This window comes from Ascidiella aspersa, chromosome 3, assembly GCF_963924565.1.
Source record: "Ascidiella aspersa chromosome 3, kaAscAspe10.2, whole genome shotgun sequence".
NCBI classification, from domain to species: domain Eukaryota; kingdom Metazoa; phylum Chordata; class Ascidiacea; order Phlebobranchia; family Ascidiidae; genus Ascidiella; species Ascidiella aspersa.
Window position 1 is genome coordinate 35,699,387 of NC_139449.1, and position 19,463 is coordinate 35,718,849.

The 19,463-nt window shown below is 36.6% G+C and overlaps 1 protein-coding gene across 1 annotated transcript; it reads left to right on the forward strand.

The window, feature by feature from the left end:
* The first annotated feature begins 1,072 nt into the window (after positions 1-1,072).
* Positions 1,073-19,126, forward strand: LOC146162737 (uncharacterized). The gene is made up of 10 exons (XM_083385285.1): positions 1,073-1,172; positions 1,691-1,927; positions 2,375-2,647; positions 11,460-11,679; positions 12,684-12,771; positions 13,591-13,738; positions 16,063-16,200; positions 16,783-16,886; positions 17,302-17,423; positions 17,878-19,126. The coding sequence occupies exons 1-10, from the start codon at positions 1,121-1,123 to the stop codon at positions 17,954-17,956; spliced, it is 1,461 nt and encodes a 486-aa protein (XP_083241411.1). The 5' UTR covers positions 1,073-1,120; the 3' UTR covers positions 17,957-19,126.
* The last annotated feature ends 337 nt before the right edge of the window (positions 19,127-19,463 follow it).

Sequence of the window (19,463 nt, forward strand, 5' to 3'; positions counted from 1 at the left end):
TGCGTCCGCGTTGTTGGAATTCTGAGGTTTTCTGGTTTTGCCTGGAACTCATTTGCAATGTTGAGTGACGGAGGTTAGACGAGGCGTGTAAGTCGCACTACACAGACTGGTAATTTGGATTTAGGTCTTAGGGTACGGGGTTTCAAGCATCCACTTCTAACAACTTTTCCTTCTACAGTTATGTCTTGGGATGTCCGTATTCGTATTTTTTTCCGATACCAATACCGCTACTATACCTCATAATTTAAGAAAAACGTTTCTGATAACTCAGGATGTCACAACACTACTAGAATATGCCAAATTGACCAATTTGAAATGCTCAAAGGTAATGTTTTTCAAGTTATTAAGCTAGAGTTTGAATTAAAATTAGAGAGTTTAGCTACCTTCGATAGATAATTGATGATTTGTTGAGAGACACAGCTGTCAAAGTAAAATCGATGCGTTGGCGTAAAAATAAAATTGTAAACCTTCGAAATTGTTAAACTCGTAATAGCCAAATTTAGATAAGTAACCTAATTTTATTAAAAACTTGCAAAAGAAAACACTTTATTTCAACAAAAGTCATTTCACTCAAATCGTGGCTTTAATTGCTATATCAGTTAGGTATCGAATCGTCGAGCATCGATACTTCCACTTGGCATCCGGTATGAGGCCGCGATCCGACCAGGAATTATCTCACATCCCTAATTTTTGAATTAAGGTTTTTTTTTAGCGTTACATTTATTTCAAACGCCCTTGCCATCGAGCATTTATTTGTTATAACGACAAATTGTATTGTAATCTTGGCAGTCTTTCGCACAACCGTGCTCCTTGAGGTTAAAGTAGAAATGAGAGCAATCAATACGCACGAAGTGAAAATACAAGCGCGAGTAATTGCTTTCATTTCAACGTTGAACTGATAGAGCACGATTTAGCGAAAGCTTGTAAAGATTTTTTGGTCAACAATTTGTCGTTATATAGCGCCAGCTAATCACCTTTTTTTTTTAAATTAGGGACATACGGTCTTTTACAAACTTTTGTATTGATTGATCTTTATTTTCAAGTCACATTTCGCTTCTTTCGTTTCAGGACATCAGTTATCTTATTTATTTGTTTGTTGCTGCTTGCTTGCTGTAATAACATGACAAAGCAAGCTTTTTTGATCGCCACTGTATTTTTTGCCTACTTCGTTGGTAAGTAAAGCTTACATTTTAAACAATACCGCCTTATGCCACCATGACACCTTAATATTCTTATTCTATCCCTAAATAATTTCACCCCAATAATACACATATCCAGTATTAAACAGTAGCCAATTTAAATAGAATGAGCATAAAAGCCCATACAGAATACATTCTATCCAATTATGTCGTTGGTTTCAATGTTATAGATTTACTATAGATATATTAACTATACTATATTTTCTATAGATTTACTATACCAGTGATTCTCAACCTTTTTTCTTATGTGGCCCTCCCCAAGCCATTATTCCTGTAAAATTAAATATAGTGACACAAATGAAACTAAATCCAGCTTATTAAATTGGTCTCTGGCCCGCCTCAAATGTTCTTATGGCCCACCAGTGAGCCATGGCCCACTGGTTGAGAACCGCTGTGCTATACTATAGCGTTTTCTGCTTTAGATATTGTTGCCTTGTAGATCTTACTGTGCGTTCCCTTTAAAAATAACAATAACGCGTAATTTTCCGAAGGTCTAGGGTTCGCGTCCTGCGACGAGTTCACTTGCCAGTTGGGCGGCCAATGCGTGCTGGACGCCGCGTCGAATGAGCGCAAGTGCGTGTGCCCGGAGTTCCCGTGCACCCCCGAACTGGGGGCGGACACGGTGGCCTGCGGGGACGATGACGTCACTTATAAGAGCGTGTGCGCGCTGCGCCAATCGATGTGCAAACAACAGAAGTGGATCGAACTGAAGCACCCAGGACCTTGTGGTGAGATTTTAAATGTGTATGAAAACATTGTTAAACGAAAACTTTAAAAACATTGTTAAACGAAAAAAAAAAAAAAAAAATTTTTTTTTGCACATGTGTTTATATTGTTGTTGAACGAAAACTGGTTATTTGTTTTCTTTTGGTGGTGAAAACTTGAGTTAAAAATCGACAAGCTTTAGCGATGTATTGCATGGAAGTTTCTATTTCCGCGATTTGAATTTGTCGGCAAAATTTGTTGTCGTTTTAAAAGCGAACATATTCCTTTTAAGCGAAAAATAATATACTACCTTTAAGCGAAAAATAAAATATTACCTTTAGGCGAAAACGAATATATTATCTTAAAACCAATAAAATGTAAGCCTTAAACTAAACAATCAGTTCCCAAGGTTCGTCTGTCCATAATCTTCCTGCTTTTTACGCCGTCCTAATTTTCTTTACTTCTTTCAGGCGAGCAGACGTGCATCGACACTCACGACTGCTTGTACGGTGGCCGTTGCATCCGCGGTAAATGCAAGTGCATAGCATGTCGTGACGTGGTCGACAGGAGGGTATACTACGGGGGAAGCACCGACACCGTCCACACAAGTGGGGCCTGGAAGAGGACCCCGGTCTGCGGGCACGACGGGGTCACTTACCCCTCCATGTGCCACCTCAACTACCACGCTTGCATGGCAAAGACTTACGTCTACGTGGAAAGGGAGGGAGTGTGCAGGCACGAACGTGAGTTTGGGGTAGGACAGGAGTAAACTTTTGTCAGTGGTTTTTCCATTTTTTTTCCATAGGGTTTTTTTTGCCCGCAAGAAAATAAATTGCGTCACAATTTTCCAGATAGATTTTGGTTTAACCCTTTTGTAAACAGTTTTAATTTCATGAACCCCTATTTTTATAAGTTAAACCGCAGTTATTGCAAACAGACTCCTACAAAAACAACTAAATCGCCACAACACCGAAAACAGCTCTCAAAAAGTATAATTGACAAAACGATGTTTTCTCTAGGTTGCGAGTTGTATTGCGTAGCTTTTAGGCCAAGTGTTTTTTGCACTGTCAGAATAAATGTAGCTGAAACAACACACACCAAGAGTGCACAAATTGGGAAGATATAAATTCTTAATTTATTGCACTCTAACCAGACACAAAAATGTTATCAATAAGCTTCCATAAAACCGAAAATTAGGTTCTTTTTATTGTACGCGTTTGACAGCAAAATTATTTTTCGCATTTTACGCCTTGGAATGTTTTTGGCCTGGTGCCTCTCTAGTATGTACTTGACAAGCTTTGACGTCCAATCCTGACGTAACAACATGCCTGACGTTGAATCCTGACGTAATAACATGATTTTGTGGCGTCGAAGGAGATTGTTTATCGCCCAAGATGCGTCAATCATGATAACTACCGACTAGATAATCATATTGGCTTGTATTGCTTTGTCCATAGTTTAGGATTGCCTTATTTACAAATGTTAAAGCATTGGTGAGTCTTGATGTGCCATGACAGGCGTGGCAATTTGTGGGTCATCGTTCTAGGTCAGGGGTTCTTAAACTGGGCTCCATGGACCCCTTGGTGGTCCGTGAAATAGTTTTAGGGGGTCCATGAAGGTCTAATTAAAATATTGTGAATATACAAGAAGTAATCAATTGATTAAAGAAAACAATTTAATTAAAAATAAAAAAGTTTTGCACTGGATGTATTTAGACTCCATTTCACTTTTACATTTTTGGACCAAAATCAGCAAATTTTTTACGTTCATTTTTACTTTGACGTTAATTTATGACGTAATTTTTTAATTTTTTTCGGCCTTCAGTTTTTTTCGGCCATATTGTTTTTAGTTTCAGCTAAGGTATAATGTAAAACAGTTTTTCCTATAGATAAAACTTCATACATTTAATTAACGTGTGAAATGATACATGGTTTAGGATTTTATGGCTATTTTTTTGTGTTTTTTTCTTTAATTTATTTTCCTTAAATTGGCCACCCTGAAATACGTCGCCCATAACTCAAAGTTTTTTTTAGTTAAGTTCAAAACGCAAGAATTGTACAAAAACACTCCCATATTCAAGAAAGCAATTATGTTTCGATTTGCGTGTGTAAAATCACCAAATTTTTACTAAATTCATCACCATTTCCGTGATTTGGTAAACCCCGGCTCTACCTGGCGCTGTGCACAGATCTGACTCATAGGCCAACAACACTATTATGCTCTTTTCTATGCCAAGTTAACTCCAATCAACCAATATAGGGATGATGCATTTCCAGTAAATAAATTAATTAGTGATGTAATGCGAATGTCAACCAGTTTGCTTGACAAGAGACTGAAAAATAATTTATTTCTGTTTTTTCCAGTGTTTTGTGTTTTTTATCATCGTGATTTAACTTTACAAATAGTCCCCATAAATGCTTTAAGCTTGACACTTACGGCTGGCTTAGTATTGGTGTGAAAAGAAAATAGGAGATTTGAAATATGTATTCTTTTGAATCGATGCGAGCTTCTTGTGAACACGTACCCTTTGTTTTCTGCCATTCGGTGAAAAACTTGGCATAAAACGTATAAACACTGGCGACTTTGAAGCAGCCTGTTGAAGAGTTATTCGAATTTTGTTACGTCGAATTATTAAATGTAAAAATCTAAACTTGCTAATTGTATCGTTTTTAATATTTGCAAGGCCAAGAATAGCCCGAAATTTTGTTGTTATAACTCGGACTTGAATTTGACTCCCTATTTGTTGAAAATAACTTGACTTGGACTTCAAAAAGACTTGGTTGCACGCTATACTAAAATATAACTCAAGTAAAAAGGACCCGTGAGAACTAAAAAGACTAAAGACCACTTCTTGACGTGAGTCTTACGATATTGTGAATATAGTCTTCTGATGTTTTGACATGCGATGGCGGCACTCTGGCAGTTTAAAGTGCGATTATAGTGCCGTGTGACTTCCAGACGATAAGGGGCGACTCTACGTCAGTCAATGGGGTCTGTGATGACGTATATGGGGGGTCGTGACCCCTAGACGACACCTTTTAAGGGGATATGAAGTGACCTTTTCTTGATAGGGTCTGTTAGGATGTCTATTAGTTTTATTCTTTTAAGATAATTTGTTTAAAAAACGAACTGTTTAAAGAAATGCAGGGTGACATTTGTTACATTTTAATTCATAAACAAAAAAATTTGTGGATTAAGCTAATATATTTTACCTTCTTAAAAAAAACAATTTTCTTAACGTAAGTTTTTTTTCAAACATTTCTAAAATAAAAAGGAAAAAGTTTATATTTTTCTGTTATATATATTTTTTTTTTCTGACAGTGTATTCCTTAAAAATTTTCTATTGAACACTTTATTTATTTTAAATCCAAAAGATAATTAAATCAATTAATGTTCATTTGGTATGGAAAAGTCTATCACCATTTGATCTGCGGTATAGCATTTTGCGACAAGCTTTAAGCGCCAAGGCAATTCTTATCTGAAACAAGTTTGACCACAAGTAATCCACTACAGGCGCATGTGATTATAATCATGGTGACATATCCTGAGTTTGACTGGCTGGAATTTTTAACCAGAGCTTGAAATAAGCAGCCTAGATTCATTTCTCTAACAGATTAATTTTAAACGTGCAAATAGATACAGTTTAGTTAAAAAGTGGAAACTTCTGGCTCTCATTTTGACCACTGAATGGGTGTTAAGCTGGGTGGAAAGCAGTGAAGCTTTCTCCCCACATGCCAAGGTATAAAACACCTGTTTCGACATTGACACGCCCAAGGTCAAACATCGGATATGTGACCTTGCCACCAGACATAAGGCGTGCGCTATTGCCAATGAATCTGATTCATAGGTCAACGACACTATTATGATATTTCCATGCCTAATCAACTCCAATCAATAAATATCCCACTTTCAGCATCTCAATAAATACAAAATGACGTAATGCTAGTCTACAATTATTTTTCCGTATTTAAGTTAAATGTTTAATATTTAGGACGATTTAGAAGTTTTAAAAATTGATAACGTTCACACAGACCAAGCCAAAACACATAGTTTGTTTCCGGAAAAAGTAACCCAACTAAGTTAAGGCTGTGAAGTTCAAGCTTTGTTATAATGTTATACAAGTATTATATAAAAATAAACAGATACAACTTGGCATTTGTATATATGCTGTTTCCATAATAATAAAAACACAGCTCCACTGGTAATTGTAATTCTTAAAAAAACGCTTTTTCGGGGGTCATTCACCCTGAAAAGGCGATTTTAAAGGGTGCCGAAACGTTTGTTGACAATTTCGATTACCTGATAATTTTTGATTATTATTACTATGCCTGGTTTCAACAGTTTTTATGTGTTTCCATATTAATTATTAATAAATTCGCAAAGTGATATTTAAAGATAATAAAACTTTCAAGAGCTCCAAACTATCAAAAACGTATTTGTCCTTTTTACTACATTTAAATTTCAAAAGGGTCAGTTTGAAATTAGGTTTAGCATGATTTTAGTATGCAGCACTGACTATGGTTTGACTTTGAAAATGTTTTGCAAAAAGGAAAGGCTTAATTTTGAAAGTTCATTTTTCAACTTTATTCTTTTTGGAACTCTTCCAAACATTCTCAAATACTATTTAATAACGCCCTTGTAAAATAAAATATCAGGAAAAGCGGCGAATAAACATATCTCAACCAACATTGTTTGCCGATGGATATATTAACTTCATGCAGTGCGAAGAAAAAACGGTTGTTATCCCATCCATTTTCTTTTACTTGCGATCCCAAAACACCAGGTAGTAAATTTTCCGTAAATCTGATCGATGTTGTCACTCTGCAAAGTTAAATGTCAAAAGATGTTGTCGATTTCGCTTTTCAGTTTGGGCGCTTACGGTCTGGTCTCCGCCCACGCTTTTTTCACAACGCGACTTGGAAGATCGATTGATGCAACAGTTGTTATATGTGAATCTATACCAGGGGTTCTCAAACTTTTTTTATTTGCACCCCACCCACCCTAAAAATATTTTGCTTAGCGTGGACCAGGATCGTCATGGAATTTTTAGATATGACGTCATATATTGACGTCATACAACAAGTTTAAGAAAACCGCTGTTTTGGGTCCAACAAATGTGTAACTTAAGTGGAGTTTAATACATTAAAGCACTTTTAGTTAAAAAAGGTAATCTTTAGTTTTTAATTATTCATTAGGTTTTCAATAAGGCCTCTATGGACCCCCTAAAACTAGTCCACGTACCCCAAAAGGTCCACAGACCCCGGTTTAAAAAGCCCTGATCGAGATCCATCAAAACGTCCATACCTTGCTTAGAACAGTGGTTCTCTAACTGGGCTCTGTGAGAAAAAATTAAGGTGCCTGATTAACATCTTTTTTAATTACCTTCTTGTTAATTTTATAAGCTTCGGCGCATACGTCTCATTGATTTCTCATTGACTTACGAGAATAATAGTACAGCAATTTTTATATTTTTCTTTTCGTAAAAAATTATGAGGCCCTTTTCAATTAAAGCAAAATGGGTCCGCCAAAAAAAAAACTTTTAACGAATACTGGCTCAAAGTAATTTACCGTTTGACTTCTATCAACCCGTTTTAGAGCGTTTTAATTTTTGACGCTAAATATGCTGAAGGGAAAAACTATAGTGGTCTATAAACTTACCAGGCGGTTGCTACTTTTGACATTTAGCCCAAGTTGCAGCCTTGACACAACGCCACAACATTTTATGACTCATCAAACATCAAAGCTCCTCTGCAACAAGTATCCGGCGACATTATAAACAATGTCAAACAACGGGCGTGGTACTTTACTGAACACAAGACTCTGAAAAGGTCATCGGAGATACGAACATCTTACGACTGCAAATAACTCTTTGGGGTTCGTGGAAATGTCTGATGGGGTCGACAAAACATATTTTGTTTTTTAGCCATATAAGTTAATACTAATACTATCGTCGGAAAAATATTTTCTCCTTTAAATTTCATTGATAATAATCAATCTTATAAAAGCTTGTGTACAAGTATAATAATTATTATGAGTAGCGAACAGGATGTTAAGCGCAATTTTTGTCCTTAAAATTTTCCATTTCCGTATTTTTTATTTTAAAGGGGTTCGCCATAATTCCAAGAAAGCATAAAAGGGCCCGCAAGGTTAAAAAGTTTAAGAACCACTGGTCTGCGCCATTGGTTGTTAACCTTTCAGTAATGCTGCTCCCTTCCATCAACTATCAACTGTTTGTGGGTTTTACGTTTCAAAAATACGTCACCGAATATCTCAGGGTGGTCTCTAGATTGTTAAGGAAAAAAAACAATTTAAAAAATACATCACGGAACGTCACAAGAAAGGTCTCTGTAGTTTTAAGGGAAGCGTAAACTTTAGTTTAACTTTTCTAGGCCGTTTCGTAGACCAGTTGTTCTTGAAATGTTTGCCCGCGTCATTTATCCTGACTAAAGGACAACTTTCAACTCTAGCCCTGATGTTAGCCACGTGATTTAGCAAAGCAGTAGCAGTAAACGGCTTATACCAGCCTTTCTTAACCTGGGGTAAATTTACCCCAGGGGGTAAATTTCCTTGTTTTAGGGGGTAAATCCAAGGTATTCAACTCTGAATATTCTGGTTCCTTTTCTTTAACTAACTTTTGCGAAGCGGCTTCTCTGCATTGCTAACTATCAAATATAAAGCACGAAACCGACTTCATGTTAAATCTGATATTCGTTGTGGATTATCACTAATTTCCCAGACATTGCAATTTAACTTGTTGCCAAAAAGCAAGGGCAGCCGTCACACTGAATATAACTGATCTAATTCGTTACTTTCGTTTTTTAATAAATGAGCACCATTTTAAATATTGGGGGTAAATTTGATATTCATTTTTGTTCAGAGGGTAAAACATACAAAAAGGTTAAGAACCTCTGGCATCATACTGTAATGAAGGGATGTCCGATAATATGAGATCTGAGCCTATACCTGATGGGGTGATGCCAAGTGTTAGTATCGGCACTCATACGATACTAGGGTAGTTTTGGTACCGATCATATACCAAATTATACCAAAATGATTCATTCGAATTAGGGAACTGACGATGCCAGTATAGGCGAAATATATATTCCTTTTTAAAAAACTGTCTGATCCTGATTTTACTCTGGTTTTTAAACTTTGAGTTTTATTATTTATACCAAATTAATATAGGAATTTCAGGCATGATATGCGATCCAACGTAGCTGTTCTACATTGAAATGTAAATTATCGAAAACTATAGAAGGGGATTAACTGGAGATAACTAAACTTTTGTTAACTTTTTTTTTCTGCTGCAAATTTTGGCGCAATAACCTTTAAAAATTGCCTTTGAAGGTGTTAATTCTTTTTCTATTTTGCTTGTTGAAGCATAGTTATGACGTCATGTGGAATCTGATCGGATCGAGATACTTTTTGTTCAAAATATCGGCTATCGGTATCAGGGTAAAGTTCAAACATCTCTACTATTAAGTCTCCTTAGCTACCGTTTACTCACAATAAATGCGAATGCTCAGCGACGTAAACGGTGACCTTAGCATGGCATTATAAACGCCACTGGCATATGTATAACTATGTAACTGCAAATATCAGGCGGTCGTGGCATTCCAAAAGCCGTTAGCGCCCTGAATACATAGTTTTCTGATAAGGCATTATTGCCTGGTAGAATATTTTCTCAAATGTTGAAGTTATTGACTTAAGCACAATAACTGACAAGTTTTATGGTAAGCAAAGTTCATGATTGCTGTTACTGGGCGTTAGTATATCTAGCGATTTAAAAGATTGATTTTTATCGCGGCTTCGCCTTTCGTTGATAAAGTATTACTAATCGTGTAAAAAGATTTAAAAAGCTAACACGCGTTGGGTAAGATTGGATACAGCATGTGTTTGCCCTTAGTATAATATGCATTCTATTTTAAGGCTGTAATTCCTAAGCGTTTTTTGTCCCTTTTATCACTTTTACATGAGTTTTTAGTTGCACAGACTTACGGCGCTTATTATTTAAATACATTTTTACTACAGTATAATTTTCTAATTGGTATTTTGAAAGTTTGGTTAAAGTTACGGTAAGACGATGGCGTGGCGATGGTGCTGAGTTAAAGTATTGTGATATTCTGAACAACAATGCAAACTGAATATGTAAAAAGAAGATATCTCCTCGCCCTAAAGCACGTTAATGACGACAATGACTTCGAATGGTAGCAATATACTTTCGACTTTGTTGTCTCATTTAAAATCAGTCATTTATAAGTTCTAGTTTTTAATAGAGAAATATATTTCGCCAATCCGGCATCATCAGTCTCTGAAAAAACAAACACAAAATAATCCAAAAAAAAATCTAAGATAAAAAGTAATAGGTAGGAATTAAGAGACTGATGATGCCGGATTGGCAAAATATATTTCTCTATTAAAAACTGGAACTTATAAATGACTGATTTTGACTCCGACAACAAAGTCGAAAGTATATTGCATATTAATAACATTTAGGGCGTTACCTCATTTAACATTATGGGCATACTATGATCGACATTTGCAACTAAAGGGGCAGTTTGTTTTCAAATGTATTACTATAAAAGTGAAGAGTATAGGGTTGCAGGGGAGCCCACGGGGCCATGACCCAAACTGTATTTTTGGCCTATTTTAAATAAAAAAATCTCGATTACCTTATCTTGTATTAACATAAGGTCGCGTTTGAATGTAACTTTTTTACGCCACGTTATGATTGTTTAAGGTCATCTGGGAATTTTTTTCATGCCCCCCATAGCAGTGTTTTAAGGAATGTGCGTTATTATAAACGAATTCAAAGGAAATGAGCAAATTCTTGCCCACCATCAATCTTAGTTGAAAGGAACGTGCAACAAATCAACCTTAAATGTGAAGTGGTGTAAGCCTCAATTTATCTCCGGCGTTACACACATTTAGCCGTAAATTCCGCACACAAGTTAAAATTGCAAAGTCGGTGAAAACGATTTACTCATCAATCAAATGCGAATCTCTCTGGGTGGTCCTCGACGTGTTGTGTCCATATTTAGTGACCTGTGTGCTGCATTTAACGCCGCTATTTGGATTAATGTGGCAGGTGAGGCCTAAACGTTGAACGATCTGTCATGTTGGCTCGTATTAGCCGGTGTTGAGCGGTCGTTGACCTTTTAAACCTGAGGTCGTTGACCCCGCAGCTTACGGCTGTTCATGCATGGGTGGAATTAACTCTCTGATAACTAGCTGTTCTGTTCCTGTTTGTACACAAAGCTAAAATTCCAAGTGGCGCTTAAGGAAATAAGGACAACTATTAGTAATACTAAAACTGGTGAAAATAAGAATGAAATGATATTCGTATTTAAAACATTTTACAAACCATATTGTTGTTTTGTCTGGTCCAAGCATTCAAGTTAGCAGTATTTCGGGCAATATCTAAAGATAATTTTATGCTCTGATATTTGGTTCAAGCCCCTAACTACAACTGGCAAACACTTCAAACAACTTTTCTGCTTCGAAACTTTGCAAACAAACTGGCAAAAAAACACCTATATATCTAATTTTTTTCAGGTCGTTTTCTGGCGCGTTCTGCGCGGAATTTCAAGCCCATCCACATCGTTGAAAGACCCGCATCTTTGAAGAGTGCCTCAACCATCAACTGCTCCACTGTTGAGTTCGTTCATTGCGAGTCGCGGAGGCACCCTCGCTACTCGTACTTGGGCGAGTACGCACGAGTTGAAGGAAGGAAGAGTTTTGGGAGTCCGGTCTATCAACTCGTTCAAAAACACGGGTAAGGGTTTGCTTGCTCTGTGTAGAAAAAAAAAAGAAACAGGAAAAAACAAATGAGAGACTTAGTTACGAGTAGAAAATAAGGCTTAGTTACACGTAGAAATGGGTAGATACGAGTAGGCAACTCTCGAAAACGTGCGAGTAAAGTAGTATTTTATCAACTCGTTCAAAAACACGGGTAATATAATACTTTAGAGTTAAAAGAAAACAAAAGGAAAAGAGGCCGAGGGACGAGTGGGTGGATACGAGTGGGGCCTATAGTTACGAGTAGAACGAAAGGCCAAGTTACCAGTAGAAATGGGTAGATACGAGTAGGCAACTCCCTGAAAAGTATGAGTTATTATTTTCGGGGGCTTAACATATTCGCTCGAAAAACGAGTTCGATTAACTTACAACGGTGGAAAAAGTAGAAACGGGCCAAGGGTTTCGGTAGTCCGGTGTACAAACTCGTACAAATACACGGGTAAGATAAACTCGCTTGAGTAAAAAGAAAATAAGACTAAAAAATTAAGGCCGAATTACGAGTATAAATGGGTCCCAAAAGGTACGAGTTGGTATTTTAAGGGGCTAAATATACTCGCCCGGAAGCGAATTGAATTAAGTTAATGCAATTTGAAAAGTAAAAAGGAGAGGTAGAGGTGTGGAAGCCCGGCGTAACCACTCGTTCAAACACACGGCCAAGAGATTACTAGGGTATATACTCAACACTCGAAATGGAAACCATTTGGAGGATTTATCTACTCGTTCTGTTCTGAAAAGAACAAAGGGTACGATATGAAAAATTGTGGGCTGAAGAATAAGGATATAAATGTAAGTTTTTAAGTAAAAATAGAAAATTGCCCGAAATAGTTGACCTTGTTATTAGTGCGACGCCACTACTGTTTTCGTACATTTTGGTTTTAAATTTAAAACGTTCATTTACTGACCGCGATAACGCAAACCACACAGACGACTTCATAGTCATCTCCAAATATTCTTTAGAATAATCATCCATTTGTTTTATAGGTCAGCCAATGACGAAACAGAGAACGCTTACCTGTCTCGTCACGTGACTGAATTGAGACCAAAAGGGATCTGGATTGTCGGATCAGCGGTAAGTTGGCGATCGTTAAAGACAGCTGAAGCGTGACCCTTCTGTAGGACCGACACGACCTTAGTATTGACGAGTACCGATCAATTACCACTTGCCATTGGGTTTCGATTCGTATCCGATATTATCAGTCATGCCTACTATTTATGCAGGGTCTATACCAGGGGTTCTTAAACTGGGGTCCATGGACCCCTTTGGGGTCCATAAACTACTTTTAGGGGTTCCATGAAGGCTAAATTGAAGTATTGGTGTATATTGAGGAAGTAATAAATTTTTTTAAGGAAAGAGTTTAATTAAAAATAAAATTATTTTTGCTCTGAATGTCTTTATTTGTATTCTCCTTTTTACATTTTGTGGACTGAAAACTGCAGATTTCTACAGTCTATTTGTATTATGACGTCAATTTATGACGTTCTTTTTTTTACTTTCTTGCTTTACGTGATCCACGCGAAGCAAAGCAACAATTTAGGGTTCCGCGGTGAAAAAAGAACCCCTGGTCTATACTTATGCGGTTCCTAACAATTTACATAGGCCAAATCACAACGCCTTGCTACAGCGTAAAGATCAAAAAAGTTTTCTTGAAAAACAGAATATTGCAGTTTCCAAATTTGGGAGCATCATCATGATTAAAGACTAATTTGTCGAAATGTTTATTGCCTAATTTTTTTAATAAATCTATATTTTAATATTATAATATGTAAAAAACGATTAACAACCGATAGTGTTTTAAATAGGCAACTTCCTGAGTTAAAATAGAAATAAAATGATTACACTGATGTGAAGTCTGAATTGCACAAAATAGCTTGTTATATTCGTGACCAGGTTGGCAGTGGAAAAGGGTGGTTGGCTGTAGCTGATCCATCTCCAGTTCCTGAGAAGATAACCAAGCGTTGGCAGTCTGCCTCCTTGAAGGGAAAGTGGAAGAATGAACCCGGGTTGAGCATGCGCTGTCGTCAGAAGGAGGAATATGGTGCGTTGGGCATTTTACTGAATGGTTGTGCCAGGGTTGAGCAAGTGTTTTTGACAGAAAGTCGCATGAGAGACATAAATGTCTTGGCGGGCCGAAAAAAGGGATCTCGAATAAACATTAGTTATAATGCAAAGTGTGATTCCTAAATAATCTTAAAGTATCCTTGTTTTGAAAATCTGGTAAGAAACCACGTAATCCATGCTGGGGACAACATAGGTTTTTAGACAAACTACATACTTGTAATACGGCGTATTATATTCAAAAAAATATGAGTAAGAGTAGGAACAGGTGAGGATGCCTTACAAGAGTAATGTATTCAATATATTATTCCAAATCATAAAAAAATCTGAAGGCTTATTTTTGCATTAAAAAGTTTTTTTTGAAATGAGCCGCGGCCGTAGTTTTTTTTTTTTTAAAGAGCTGAAGTCAGAGGTTAATAGGGTCGTCCGATAATATCGGATCGGAGCCGATACCCGATACCAAGTGGTAGTATCGGTACTCGTCCGATACTAGGGAGGTATCGGTGATGATACGATAAAAAATTAACACAGGAATTTTAACCATTATTTGCAATTGCAGCAATTAAATTTGAAAGGTAAATTTATTAAAATAAGTAACTAAACAATCGAGGTAACTAACTTTCTAATACGAAAGAAAATTTCAGCCTAATAGCTTATAAAAATTCTATTGAATGTTTTAATTTATGTATCGTGCTTGTTTGAGAATCATAATGACGTCATTGGTATTGGATAGGATCGCGAAAGTTTTTGGCTGAATAATCGTGTATCGGTATCAGAATAAAAAGCCTTACGCATTAAAAAACAAAGTCGCGTTTGACAATAAATTCGTTTTCCACCTGCCTGACAGACACAGGTATTATGATTTTTTTGGACTGAAATAGCAAACTACGTGTCCAAAAAAAATTAAACATTCAAAGTTGTTGATTTTGTTCGTATTATTATTTTTTGGAAACACCATAAAGACTGATTTTGGTGAAGACAGTCGTTTTTTCCTGTAAACTTAATTGTACAAATACGTGTTGTATAATGTTTTAATTGCAGTCTTTACACATTAAAAACAAAAATCGTGTTTGTCAAAAATCGTATTTAACTTTCTGAAAGACACATGTATTAGGATTTCCATGCACGAAAAAGGTATCCTTTATAACAGTGATGCCAGACACCCAACAAATTAAATATTTATAAAGAAAGGTCTATAGCTGCACTTAAAACCCCCAAAGTTAGTAGATTTACTTGGGGAATTTCGACAAAATTTGAGAGTTCGGCGTCTAATTGACAGTTGTGGCAAGTCTAGCTTTAAATTAAATGCCCCAAACGAAGTCTTTAACCCCAAATTCAGTAATGCGAAACCTCTAATTTAATAATGACCCAAGATTTTCGCATTAACCACGTGCGTTGGGTTCCGGTGCGGGGAGTTCCCCATTAATTTTGCTCCGTGCTTGAAAGTTTAATGTATTTTCGATCGATTGAAAGGTAAATTACTGTAGACGCCAAAGCTTAGCGAGGAAATCTGGTTGAGTTTTTCGCCTTTAAAACTGTCTTGACCTTTTTCGCGGCGATTCAAATTTTCTAGACCTTGTTTTGCGGCCCAAACACTAAACGTAAGATAACAGCATAGCTTTGGCAAAGCAATTCTCTTCACTATAGTTTGTGTAAGCGCACAAAACATAGGAATCTTGCGTTAATCACTGCGAATTTAATTAAAATAAGACATGTCTGCGTAATTTTCCTAAACTTTTTTTTTTGAGCTATCTTCTATACCCCATGCCACTATGAAACCAATGTCAAATAATCTAACCATGTGAACTATTGCAATCGGCGACCAAACAAGTCAAAACGGCGGCCGAATTTTGAGTCGCGACCCATGGGTAGGTAAAACGATTTACGCAATGTCAAAGGAAACGAACATTTAAAGGCAGCAACATTTTAATCGACGAAGTTGTTACGTCAAACTGTCGTTGGACACTGAATACAATTGATCATCGATTGATGTCGATGGCCCTTCCTTTCCCAACTCTGCTTGTTGCACAACATTTTCCCAAGCTCACTTGGCTAGAAAGGTGATACACCTTTGTAGAAACAATACTGTGGCAACGCAAATTGCTAGCTGGTGTATGACGTACGCATACTTGCAATGGATAGTACGGTCGTCAGTTGAGCGACTGAATGCGCATTGTGTACGCCAGTAATTGGGCAATTTTGATGAATGACTAGATTAAAAACTGTGGAGGAAACACAAAATTCAACGTTGGGTCTCTGCATTCGTCGAAATCTGCAGAAAATAAAATAATAATTGTTTTTTAGAATGCCTGGAGTCTGTACGTTTCGAAAACGAGCGGGATTCCAACTGGAATTCTGACGTCATACCACCCTCTCCTCTGTACGCTTTAAAAATAATCCGTCCAACGAAAGAAAAGTACAAGAAACGTGGAAAGATTATAGGTAGGTTGGTTTAAACATGGATCAATTTTATTGTCAATTGGGGATTTCAGTAAAACTTTAAGCTATATATGGATGCTGAACATCATTGTCCTATCATTGAGAATGTAATTTGGCTAAACCGGCTCGGTTGTTTAATAAGATTAGTTGCATATGCACTTCATATGGCTAATGAATTTTAGCGTAATTTTCCGGCTTAACCGCGACTATTTTGTAAAACTGTAAATTAAACTTCTTAAGTTTAATGGTGAAAATAACGGCCCAAATAGACATAAAAAGCGACATGCTTTATTATTCAAACGTTTCGGCAAATGCTCATGCCATCATCAGTGATATAAAGCATGTCGCTTTTTACGTCTATTTGGGCCGTTATTTTCACCATTAAACTTATGAACAGATCCGTATATAGTGTTCCAAACTTCTTAAATTTTCACAAAAGGTAATCGAAAAAGTAATTTGAAAATAATGGGAAAAATACAAACAGTCGGACAAATTTTATGAGTTTTTTTTATCCACGACTCTGTCATTGATGGTAAAAAAAAATAAAATTCGCTTTAATAATCTTGTTTTATCGAAACTTTTCAGTCGAGCTTCGGGCGAAGATGCAATGGCGCAAGTTCCGTGCTTACATCATCAAACTCACCAACGATCGACCTTCATGTGGCGTTCCTAAGCTTGTGGGGAAAAAGGTGGGTATTTGCCTATTTCGCCTTAGTATAAGAAATGTGTTTTATTATATATTCAGAGGCTAAACTTTTCATCCGTGGCTCGTCAACCTATCAAATCGATGCTGCCCGTTTCCGGACCTAAAATTCGTCGTAAACCCAATATTTATGAATCTCGTGTGAAACGATGGTCTTTACAACATTTCCAATCGCACAATTAAATATTTTTTGTTGGAGGTCGCATCGCTCCAAATAGGTTTGATACTCATTTCTATGACTATCTAATACAAACTATAGCAAACTTAACCATGCTAATTACTTAGTTCTGCGACCCAACCAATAAAAAGGCGACGTTTTATTTTTTATTTTTTATTTTTATTTTCTCGCCAGTTTCAAAACATGTTCTGCCGTTGTTTCACTTAATTATCATCTTCCTTAGAACCTCTCGAGGCACGTACAAAAGTGTGGAGGTACGGTGATCATCAACAAATCAAGGAAGAAAAAAATGCTCAAAGCCAAGTTCAGGTTCAAGGCGCCGGTCTACGGTTGCGTCACTATCAGGTAATTACGTCATCAGTAAACCACCAAGTGAGCCGTGTTTGGTTTAGCTTTTAATTATTTTTCCCTTAGTTCTGTTTTTATCAGTCTTTTCTGTATTTGTTCTCTTGGTCTATATTTCGTAGTTTAGATTTGTTTTGGTAACTTGTTTACCAAAATGCTTTTCTCCCTTTATTACACTAATTAGTCCGAATTTAGTATTCGTTTTAGCTTTCATTTAAAAGTTTCATTATTATAGCATTGCTAGAACAATAGTATACGACAATTTTATAGAGCCCACTATAGATTTGGATAAATAGTTATTTGATCTTTGCTTCGTTTTATAATAATTAAGTCAAAAACTGTGAATACAATTTTTTTTTTTTTTTTTTTTTTTTTACTTTTCAAATATACAAACAACCACTTTTTAAAATTGTCCTGGAAGGTAGATTTACATTTCCATAATTGATTTTCGCAGTGCATCTGTGTTATCTGCGACTGGCTTCGTTTACGAGGACGACATTCTAACCAAAACGATTTGCTCCAAAAAGTCCTGATGGTGCCTCGCTGCCACCTAACGGATGCTCTCGAAAGAAAGGACGACCAGCAGATGTCGCTGTGGCGCTTGTACGTTTGCTGTGATGCTTTGGGCTGTGTCAAAAACTTCTTGACTTTGTGTATGTGCTTTTACTGTCTTATCGACAATCCGAATATGAAAGTTCGGGATATTTGAAAGACCTGTGTGTTAAGCTGTATACACGACTGCGATTATGTTCAAGTTTTGATTTATAACTACTTTTATTTCTTCCATGACTGCTTTAATTTTACTGGTTTAAAATGCGTGGACCCTAATGCGAAAAACTTACTTATTATTATAATGTTCATTTATTTTTGCCTTTTTCATAGTATTAGTTTGTTCTTTGATATTTTAATATAGTTTCAATGTTACGTAATTTAATTTTTAATAAGCTAAATTTTAATGCATTTTTATAGTACTTTTAGGGCAGTTAATATAACTCCAATGGCTTTGTGGTAAGTGACACTAATATTCAAATATTGAATAGAATATTTAACAGTTTCCATGCCATTTATAAAGTTCCGAATTTTTTTCTATTTCTTCACGCAATACTTTAAAAGTTTTCTGTTGTGTAAAATCGACTAGTTCGTGAACCGTGAGATATTTTGTGTTTCGCTGAAGTTCAGTGTTTTCGAATCAGTTTTTGTGATCCCGCTTTTTGTATTTCGTTTTATCTTCATTTTCCTTTGCAGCTTTCTCGCGTGCACTTATAGCTTACTTCACAACACTAAACGACCTTGCCGTTTTGTTAGCAATAAGTTTTTGAGAATGTTTTTGTGGTTGTAAACGACGTTTCCCAGCCTTGTCTTGCATTTTCATAAATTCCTAATAGATGGGCTGATTTTGGTGTATTACCCCAGTGGTTCTTAACCAGGGTGCCACGGCACGAAGGGGTGCCATTTCTAATGCCCAAGGGTTCCCAGGGATGTTTAAGAATCTTCTTTTCGAATCTGATTTTTGCTCAACTCTTACCATTTTTTGTGGAAGATTAAAGTGGAATAACGTTGATAATGACATTCTAGTAATTTACCAACGGAAAAACATTGTAGGGGTGACGTAATCAGTTGGTTTTTATTTCTAAAAGGTGCCGCAAGCCATAAAAGGTTGAGAACCACTGCCTTACCCCAACGTTTACGATATTTTTAAACTTAACACCATTTAGAAATATCAAGGTAGAGTTATATGGCATAGATTTGTATTACAGCAACTATACTGCGACATTTCTCATTTACATTGTGTATTTTCTATGACCAAGCCTTTCTTGAGCCCAGCATGACCGAGATCGTAAGAACCTCACCACAGGCTAGTTTTTCGAACAGGATGCAGCAGGCAACAGTCCTATGGTTGTTTTTCGCTTGCTCCCCTATGAGCCTATTTAGCTCAGCTGGTAGAGCGACGGTGCCGGTATGACCGAGGTCGTGAGTTCGAACCTCACCACAGGCTAGACAATTGTAGCCTTGGCTTACTTTACACTAAAATTCTGAAAT